At 58.4% G+C, this 10,084-nt stretch overlaps 1 protein-coding gene across 1 annotated transcript; it reads left to right on the top strand.

The window, feature by feature from the left end:
• The first annotated feature begins 1,813 nt into the window (after window positions 1-1,813).
• On the top strand, window positions 1,814-6,911 carry ELF3 (E74 like ETS transcription factor 3). The gene is made up of 9 exons (XM_045456498.1): window positions 1,814-1,964; window positions 2,388-2,558; window positions 2,913-3,134; window positions 3,340-3,426; window positions 3,625-3,744; window positions 3,939-4,028; window positions 4,198-4,314; window positions 5,215-5,410; window positions 6,099-6,911. The coding sequence occupies exons 2-9, from the start codon at window positions 2,396-2,398 to the stop codon at window positions 6,211-6,213; spliced, it is 1,110 nt and encodes a 369-aa protein (XP_045312454.1). The 5' UTR covers window positions 1,814-1,964; window positions 2,388-2,395; the 3' UTR covers window positions 6,214-6,911.
• The last annotated feature ends 3,173 nt before the right edge of the window (window positions 6,912-10,084 follow it).

Genomic DNA, 10,084 nt, shown 5'->3' with positions numbered 1-10,084 from the left:
TGGAGCCTTAGCCAGGTGTCCTCCAGGGCAGGGGAGCATGTGAGCAGTCCTGGGGCTAGAAGCCGGTTCTCCCACATTCCAGGGTGAGTGACTGGGTGGAGGGTGTGCCCGCCTCCGGCTCCTTGGGGGAGGCCCCCTGAAGGGCTGGGGAAAAATCCTACCACCAGAGCCCCAGGCTTTCCTGCCACCCCTGGCCTACTGGAGGGGGCCCTGGACCCTGAGCCCCTCTCCTAGGTGCCCAGCAGTTTCGGACAAAGAGGAGAAGATTCCTGGAGATGGACTTCTGAGTCCTCTGGCTGTAGAGTCAAAGAAGGGGCAGCTCTGGAGGTGGAGCCACCATTTGTTTGAGTAACCATTTCACCCACTGAGGCCGAGCTTGGTCACCAACCACCCAGGGTTGTGGCGTTAACAAAGGAAGTGGGGAAAGATACTTCTATCCCTACGCTTTAGATGCATAAAAAACTAGAGCTGGAAGAAATCTTAGGGATTATTAAGTCCAAAAAGCCTTGTCTTTACACGTGGGGAGACCAGCAGAGTCGCACAGCTGGGGAGTCACCTGAACACAAGTCTCCTGCTTCCTGCCCATCCTATACTGCCCGTGCTCAGGCTCTCCAGTGGGGTTTGCATTCACAGACGGGACCACAGACATGAAGGACTCACTGTGCCCATAGGGAGGGCAAGGGTCTGGCCGAGCAGCTGAGCAGGAGGACCCTGAAGCCAGGATACACACGGTATCTGGAAAGAGCCCCAGCCGGTGGGTGACTGACTCAGCCCCACCACTTAACCAGCTCTGTGTGGCCTGGGCCAGTCACGAAACCCCTCTGAGCTACGATTTGCTCATCCACAAAATGGGAACAATCATACATTCCTTACAGCGTTTCTGTGAGGAATAAGTGGAGACTATGTTACAAGTGCCTCGCAAATGGTAAATACCGAGCGGTCCCTTCATGGAATGCCGTGACCCAGGGAGCCAGCCTTCTGGCCACTAGAGGGTAGCAGACAGGTACTAGTCAACTGGACCGAGGGTGTGGAGCCCAGGAGACTGGACGGAAGAATAAACAGGGCCACGAGGATTCCAGCACCTGCAGCAGCCCGAGGCTCCAGGGACTCTGGCAGGGGCTTAGGGACAGCCAGGCCTCTCCAGAAGTGGCTGCAGCGACCCTGATGATTGCATAGGGCCCAGGTAGGCAAAGCAAGCCAAGACTTTACCACCAAAGGAGATGCCCGTAGGGTGGATCCTATGGGAACTTTGGGGACAATGGGGCCCTGAGGCTAGGCTGGCCATCACGGCCCCCACCCGGTATGAGCCCATGAATATTGCCTAGGCCTGGAGAGGCTTCCTGCCCTAATCCTGTGCGTTGTAGGAAAATTCCCTAGACCACACGATTTGCTCTCCCTGCTAGGCACCCTTGTCCACAGTTCTCCACCCATTTGGGGGACCAGCAGCCTTCCGACCCAGTTCTACCAGGTTCCCCTCCCCCTTCCCCTCATAGCCCATCCCTGGCCTGGCCCCCTGAGGAATTTCCTGCGCCAGAGGATGGCCAAAAGTACAGATGCCCACCCCAGCAACTCTCCTGCCACCCGCCCAGGCCAGTGCCCTGTGCCCAACCCCAGAGGGTGCGACATGACAGACTCTGACAATCATTAAACCAGCCGGGCCTGATTTCCCAGCACCGCCTGCTAGGATCCGGGCCAAGTGGCACAAAATATGCAAATCACCTGGGGCCAGAAGCCCAGTCTAAAGGCCAGGAAATCCCCTCCGTCCAATGAGCCACCAGCTCAGGTTACCGCCAGGCGCACTATAAGGGCCCGGCTCGGGGAGGAGCTCCCACTCGCCTCTATTTAGGGCGGGTGGGGGAGTGCGGGCCAGACCTACCTGGTGCAGCTTTTAGCCTCCTGGATTTCTCGCCGGCCCGCTGTCCCTTAATCCTGCCTGCCTGCCACACCCACACCCCGCCACTCAGGTAGGACCCCCCACCTGTCGTATTCCCCAGCCTGGGTCCTGAGAGGTCAAGTGGATGGTTAGTTCTAAACCCACCCACTGCAGCTCCTGAGCAGGAGTGTAGGGCAGTGGGGGTGTCCTGAAGGTCGCCGAGGCACCGTCTCTGAGAGGGACAGAGTGGCCCTGACTCTGCCAGTCCCACTCAGGGACCCAGGTGGGCCGGGGTGGGGCGGGGTGGGGGGGTGGTGCCCAGCAGGCGGCCCAGTGCCCACACCGTGGTCTGAAATCGTGAAGCCCTCTTGAAGAGATGGTGTCCAAAGAGATACTGACCCTCACGTCCTCCGCGCCCCTAGGGGCTCCTTCTGCCCCAGGCTTGGCTAGAACAGAAGAGCTAGAGGGGAAAGGGAGGACCCTGGTCCTCACCAGCCTCGGCCTCTCTCCCCAGGTAGCCTCATGGCTGCAACCTGTGAGATTAGCAACATCTTCAGCAACTACTTCAGTACTATGTACAGCCCGGAGGAACCCGCCCTGGCTTCTGTTCCCGCTGCGGCCACCTTTGGGGCTGAGGACCTGGTGCTGACCCTGAGCAACCCCCAGATGCCACTGGAGGGCCCAGGTGGGTCTCAGCAGGTGGGATGGGGAGAGACCGAGACATCCCTCTAAGAACCTGTTAGATAAATGGAGACTCCAGGCGGGGAGGAGGGTCCCCCCCAGCAAATTCCAGCGCTAGGGGCATGGGGTGGCTTGTAAGAGGCCGAGGTGTTGGGGTTGAGGGGCAGTGCCCGGCTAAATGAGGTGCTGGGCGAGGGTGCTGCGAACCCCATCTCCCGCCCCTCCTTCTGGGAGGCTCCTCTGAGAGGTCGGGGAGTGGGGGGTGATTATCACACAGAAACCCAGATGGGCACCAGAAATGGGCTGTGAGGGGCCGGGTGGCTCGAGCTGACCTGACGCTGTGCCCGGCCTCTTGTAGAGAAGGCCAGCTGGTCGGGGAAGCAGCCCCAGTTCTGGTCAAAGGCCCAGGTTCTGGACTGGATCAGCTACCAAGTGGAGAAGAACAAATACGACGCCAGTTCCATTGACTTCTCACGGTGCGACATGGACGGGGCCACGCTCTGCAACTGTGCCCCCGAGGAGCTGCGTCTGGTCTTTGGGCCTCTGGGGGACCAACTCTACTCCCAGCTGTGGGACCTCAGTGAGTCCAGGCCTCCTCCTGCCCTTGTCTCCCTCTCGGTTGGGAGGCTGCTCTAGGGACTGGCCCACACCCTAGGCTGAGGTCAGCATGGCTGTGGGAAGGACCCGGAGCCCCAGGCCAGTGGGCACAGATAAAGAACCGCTGAGGGGCGAGGGGACCTAGCGATGCCAGCCTGGGCTCTGACCCCTCCTCCCTTCCTCATCAGCTTCCAGCTTTCCCGATGAACTCAGCTGGATCATTGAGTTGCTGGAGAAGGACAGCATGGCCTTCCAGGAGACGCTGGGCCCCTTCGGTGAGAAGCCATTTTCTCACTCCTTCCCCTAGCTTGTCCCATCCCGTCTCTGCCTCTCCCCAGAGCACTGGAGCTGACCCTCTGTCACCAGACCTCTGTCTCCCCTGGCTAGAAAAGCAGCAGGTCATTAGACCTCTGGGGAGCTCAGTGTCCCTGCCTGTTCCTCCGAGCTCTGTCTGAACCCTGACCTCTTCCCAGACCAGGGAAGCCCCTTCAGCCAAGAGGTGCTTGAGGAGGGCCGACAGGCCAGCCCCTACTTCCCCGGCAGCTACGGCACTGGGGCCCCCTCCCCCGGCAGCTCCGATGTCTCCACTGCAGGTAAGCACCCTCGTCTGGGCCACAGCCTCCCTTTCCCCCAAACACTCCTGCCTGAGCCCTTGGTTCCCGCCACTAGAGCCCAGGCTTTCTGGGGCAAATAGCTGGCTGGGTAGCGTGTCCTGAGACCCTCAGTGGCCCATCCCCCGGCAGGCGTGGGCTGGCAAGGGGACTCACTGTGACCCCGCCTCCCCTAGGGACTGGTACTTCCCAGAGCCCCCACTCCTCAGACTCCGGTGGAAGTGATGTGGATCTGGATCTCACCGACAGCAAACTCTTCTCCAGGGGTGAGTGGAGGGAGCCTCCTGGTCCCCGGGAGGGTGTCCCAATGGGCAGTGCCCACGGGGCCGGTCCTTGCCCTCTTCCCTGCTCTCCTGTAGGGTTTTCCTCCGCAGAAGAGCTGCCCCTGAGAGCCCCAGTTCCCTCCCCTCTGACCTTCCACCTCCCTTCTCTTAGACGGCTTTCCTGACTATAAGAAGGGGGATCCTAAGCATGGGAAGAGGAAACGGGGTCGGCCCCGAAAGCTGAGCAAAGAGTCTCGGGAGTGTCTGGAGGGCAAGAGGAGCAAGCACGGTGAGCTTCTGGGGTCACCCCCTTTGTACTGAGGCCTGGGGGGCGGGGTGGGGGGGCGCTGCTGGTGCTTTTTTCTCCCGTGATCGCTGGCCGTCCCCGCTGCTCCTCCCTCCCGCCGTCATGGCTGTGCGCAGGCCCAGGGCTGTGTGGCACCTAATGGCAGGGCCTAGGTTGGTGGTCTTGGATAGGAGGGGGAAACTGAGGCTCCTGGAGGAAGGCCCATAGGACCAGAGCCCAGGTTACCTGCCCACCCACTCCAGTTCTCTCTGCACTTGGCTCTGTCCTGCCCGCTGGGACACCCTTGGTGGTGTGAGGAGGCAGCTGGTGGGTGTTGGGAGGGCCCAAAGGGCCCCAGGAGGCTCAAGCAGAGGACTGTGCCCCGTCTGCAGGCTGGACACGTGGGCCTCAGGCACCACTGGGTGATGGCCCCGAGCTCCTTCTTGCCTCTGTGCTTTCGTGCATGCAGTCTCCCTCCCCCTACGCGCTAGGCCTGGCTTGCTTCTTGTCTTCAGGGAGCTATTTTTTCCCGGGAAGCTGTCCCCTTGTCCCCCAGGCTGGGGCCGGCTCCCCGGTCTTGTCCTCGCCAAGTTCTCACCACCTGTTGGCGTGTTTGCTTTTTAACGGCAGCCCCCACTGAACCGTGGGCTCCTCGAGGGCAGTAGTGCGTCTCAGTCACTCTCCCATCCCAGCCAGATGTTTGATCAATATTTGAGCGAGTAAGACATCTGTGCTGTGTGAGACGTGGTCCCCGTCTGGTGGTGGGGGGAGGCGGGAGGGAACCAGCCCTTACACTACACAGGCATCAGGAGGCTGTGTGCCGGGACAGATAGGGCCCCCCAGCCTCGGAGGAGAGGGGTCCCCCCCTGGACTGCCGACTGACGGATGCGTCTGGCCTTGTAGCCCCCAGAGGCACCCACCTGTGGGAGTTTATCCGGGACATCCTCCTCCACCCGGAACTCAATGAAGGTCTCATGAAGTGGGAGAACCGGCAAGAGGGGGTCTTCAAGTTCCTGCGATCAGAGGCCGTGGCCCAGCTTTGGGGCCAGAAGAAGAGGAACAACAGCATGACTTACGAGAAGCTGAGCAGAGCCATGAGGTGAGCAGGTGGCCGGGGTCCTCGTGACCCAGCCAGACCCTGGGGGACCTGCTGAGGCTGCCGGGGACAGCTAACCTGTGCTCCCACGGCCCGCTCTCCGACCACTGCCATAGTCTGGCAGGTTTGCGTCCTGTAGAGTGAGGATAAGAGCAGTGTCCGCCGCTGTCACGGACTAAAGGAGGGCATGGAGAAAGTAGGCTGGTGCAGCAAACACCAGAAACTCTCTGTGACAACATTTCTTTGCACTTCCTGCAAGCTTGTCCTGAGAAAAGCTCTCCGTGGTGAAAAGAGCGTGAGCTGAGGCCCACACCAAGACCTGGCTCTCCTTAAGTTGCCTGTCTAGACCTCGGTTTCCCCCTGAATTGTCACTAAGGGCGCTTCCAGCCCTAAAATCATGTGGTTTCATGATCAGCCCTGGGACCCAGCCATAAGATCTAAACGAGCAAGGGTAAGACCAGGGGCTTCGGACACCATTCTAGGCCAGAGTGCCACGATAGAGCAGAACAGCTCCTTCTTGGGAGGAGGGAAGAAAAGAAAAGCTACAGGAAGTGGATCAGACTCCTGTTGCTGGGGCTGGAGCCCACGGGGACAGGTCACCTGAGGATGGCTGGGCCAGGTGGAGGAAGGTATCCACAGTCCAAGACGGCTCCCCACCCGGGTACCTCTGACCACCCTTCTTCCCGCCCAGGTACTACTACAAACGGGAAATCCTAGAGCGGGTGGATGGCCGGCGGCTGGTCTACAAGTTTGGCAAAAACTCTAGTGGCTGGAAGGAGGAAGAAGTTGCCGGGAGTCGGAACTGAGGGTCGGAACGAGACCCAGGACCAAACGCAAGGACTTGAGGCCTGCGGCCCCTCCTGGGAAGACCAGCAGGTCCCAGCGTCTGGGCAATGCTCCGGCTGTGCTGCGGAGAGAAGCTGTGAGGCTCTGGTATCCTGTCAGCCACCGTCCTCGGATCCGGGGCTTGTGGCCTCTCCTCTCTGCCCTCTTCTTGGAATTACAAGCCCTGGGGTTTGAGGTGACTCGTCTTGCTGACTTGTCCGCAAGTGTAGCTCCTTTTACCTGGTGCCTCCTCAGACCCAACCCAGACACCGGCTAAGGACAGCACCTTCCTCCTCCAGATGCCCGGACTGAGCCGAGGAGGCCAAGGGAAGCATCAGGAGTGCTGTGAGAGGGGACAGGACGGGGTCCTCCTGAACCTGCTTTCTGGACTGCCTTCCACCTCCGTGCTTGGACTCTGCAGGCAGGGGTCAGAGCACTCCCTAATTTATGTGCTATAAATACGTCAGATGTACATAGAGATCTATTTTTTCTAAGACATACCCCTCCCCGCTCCTCTCCCACCACGTGTTAGTGGCCGGACTGACTGACTGTTTCGGCCCTTGGCCGGGCTGATGAGGGGCAGGGAGATGCCGGGCCCCTGAGGATCGGGCTCCTGGCTCCTTTTTCCTGTGAATGGAGGTAGAGACCTCCAATAAAGTGTCTTCTGGGCTTTTTCTAACCTTTGTTTTAGCTACCTGTGTACTGAAATTTGGGCTTCTGGATTGGATAAGGTCATGGGGTTGAAGGAGAGGAGCCAGGACAGGAGGTCTACAGGGCTAGAGGTGAAGGCAGAAGCAGATTTGCAAGGTAGGGACGGATTTCCTAGATCTGGAGGGTTGGGTTTACAGACCAGCTGCCTGGGGGCTGGGAGGAAAGCAAGGGAAGCAGGCCAGGCTGTTGAGGGCTGAGAAAGCTTCGCAGGATTTCTGCAAGCTAGGGCGTGAGCTCAGCCTGCTGAACACTGGGCCAATCGTGCTGCAGCGACTCGTTCCCCCAATGACCTTGGCCATGTCAGCCCCCTGGGCTCACTTGCTTGCTATAAATCTGGGGTTTGGCCCCCGGTGCACTCTAAGAAGTCTAAAATTGCATATCCAGCCTTGTGGGATAGATGCTTCAGCATTCTGGGCAAGTTGGCCACAAACTGGGAAAACAAAATGAATCCTTGATGAGGAAGAATGGGGGAAGGAAGAGACATTTGCCAGCCTCGTGTATGCCAGGCACTGAGCCAGACAGCACTTTATCGACCTAATCTTGTGCCCCCCCCCCCCGCCCCAAATGAGATTTGTCATTCCCATTTTACAGATGCAGAAGGTGAGGTCCAATAGGGCCAGTGTCTCGGCCAAGGTCACTAGGACAGTACTTTGGTGCCGTAGTAGTAGCCTGTCCTTGGGAGCATCGTCAGGGTTCGGGCTCTGCTGGCATAATCCTCAGTAGATTCCAGAACTGTGTTACTCTGTCTCCACAGTGATATTGCAGCAGGTTTTAGAGAGGACGTTTTACTGATAGGTGTATGTATGGTTCCTTATAAAGATTATCTTCCAGTGGAAATTTCCTTAAGTCTGAGGCTTCAAATTCCACAGAGCACAACAAAAAGGCATTTCGTAAGTTTGAAATGCTGTTTAGTTGCCTTCGAAATAACCGATTACTAGCTGAAGGATGCGGGTAAGGAAGGGAACTTAGAGAACCGGACGTGTGTGTGCGTGTGTATGTGTGTGTGTGAGTGGGGCTTGCTCTGGAGGAACAAGGAATAGTAGAAAGGAAAGCGGAGAAGTTGGCTGGAGAAAGTAGTGGGGTCCTTAAAGAAGCTAGACTCTTCTGGAGCCATTTTGGACAAAAATTTTCCTTTTGCTGTACCAGCAAGTTAGTCGAAGAGTCGAGAGTAAGGGGAAGGATTAGCCTCAAACCGACCTGGCTTCCGTGCTGGCTAAGGCCACTTCTCAGCCGGGGGAGCCTTTGGCAACGTCGCCTAATAATGATCTCATTTCTTGGAGAGGACGATGCTCATCGTGCTAACTTCTCCACCCGTGTTATCTTGGGGGTCCTCACGCCCTAAAGAGAGGTGACTCTGGTTGCCTAAAGTCACCTAGCCCAGAGTGGAAGATGAGCTTTAGGAACCTAGAGCACACCACCCCGATCCTCAGTTCTTCAGCTCTAAAAAAGGAAACACTGATGGTGGGTGCTCACCCGTGGGTGGGTCTGAGTTGGGGAGGGGAGCTTGGAACTATGGGGGGGGGTCTGTTTGGGGGAGGGGAGCTGGGATGGAGCTGGGACTATGAGGCCAAGCCCCTTCATCCTCTGCCAAAGGGCTGGGAGGCGGCTATGGGCCCAGCACTACACTCCGACCTTTGTCCTGCTGTTTTCGGTTTATGAGGTGCTTTCCTCACCCCATTATCTCATTTGATCCGCAGCCACAGCCCTTTGAGGAGATTGGGCGTCCCCATGTGCCTGATGAGGCTAGAAGCTGGTCCAAGGTCACCCCCACCTGGTGAGCAGAGACCAGAACTCAGGGCCCCTGCCTCCAGGCAGTACTCCCGGGGAACCCAGGAGAGGCAGGGAGAGTTCCTCTGCTCCACACGAGGCACAGGTTTCTTTCTTCTTCTTCTTCTTTTTCTTTTTTTAATGTGTATGTATTTACTCAAGCGGGGTAGTGGCAAAGAGAGGGAGACGCCGAATCCGAAGCAGGTTCCAGGCTCTGAGCTGTCAGCACTTGGGATTCGAACCCACAAACTGCGAGATCATGACCTGAGTGGAAGCCAGGCACTTAACTGACAAAGCCACCCAGGCGCCCCAAGGGACATGTTTCTTATTCAAGAGGTCTTGGCCCCAAAATTGCTCTCCACCTTCTTTCCCCTCAGGACATGCAGAGCCCAGGCATAGGCCCCAAGCCTGGCCTCTCTCGTTCCCCCCTCCTTGGTGTCCTCTCTGTCAGGGGTCAACCACCCTTGCTCCCAACTCTCACCAGCTCCGGACTACCCCCTCCCCCAGAGATGGGCCCTGTCTCTGCCCAGGGCTTTGGGTCTCCTGGGGTGGGGCCGGGCTGTTTAGGTCCTGCCCCGGGCTGCTGGTCACCTCTTATCTGTGTCTGTGGGATCGGGTGTGCTGCTGGGCAGGTCGGAGGGAGGTCACCCCTCCCATGTTTGGGTGTGTCTGCTGGGGGCGGGGGTGGAGGTGCTGGGCCTTGGCCCTGAGCCTCCCTGGGAGAGTTCCCGGATTCTCCCCATGGCCACCCCCTCCCCCAGTTCAGGGGAAGTCTGACTTCACCTGCCCTCCTGGGTGAAGCCGATAAAGTGGTTGTATTTGCGTGAAGGGTTTATTTCAGTCTGCTCTTTTCCTTCCAGTTACCGGTTTCTAAGTCTCTCTCCCCTACTGGGTTGTGAGGGCCTGTGGGCAGGGACCGGGCTTACTCATCTCAGCACCGTGCACAGCGCCTGGCACACAGAAGGTGCTCGATAAATATTTGTTAAACTGCCTGGTGACTCTCCCTGCCTCTCCCTGCCCTGGCCACCACCTCCCCCTATGCACACACTGTCACATACACGGAACACGGGCACGCACACACATACACACTCGCCCAAGCTGGCATACGCTGAACACTCACACCCCACGCCCCACACACGTTCTCCAAACCCCCAGGCTCGCCCTGCCGAGGCCTGTGTTTACACTGCTCATCTCTTCCCTCACGGACAACTGAACCCCTTTGGGGGGAGCATTTCCTGCCCTCCTTTCTGCCTTCTCTCCCCACCAGGTGGGCTCCGATCTTCCCACCAGTCAGGACCAGTGGCAAAATTTGCAGGGCCCAGCGCAAAATGAAAACTTAGACCCTTGTTAAAAATTAGTACCAATCCCGAAACA

Source organism: Leopardus geoffroyi, chromosome C3 (assembly GCF_018350155.1).
Source record: "Leopardus geoffroyi isolate Oge1 chromosome C3, O.geoffroyi_Oge1_pat1.0, whole genome shotgun sequence".
In the NCBI taxonomy this organism is placed as follows: domain Eukaryota; kingdom Metazoa; phylum Chordata; class Mammalia; order Carnivora; family Felidae; genus Leopardus; species Leopardus geoffroyi.
This window is presented reverse-complemented; position numbering and strand designations above follow the sequence as displayed.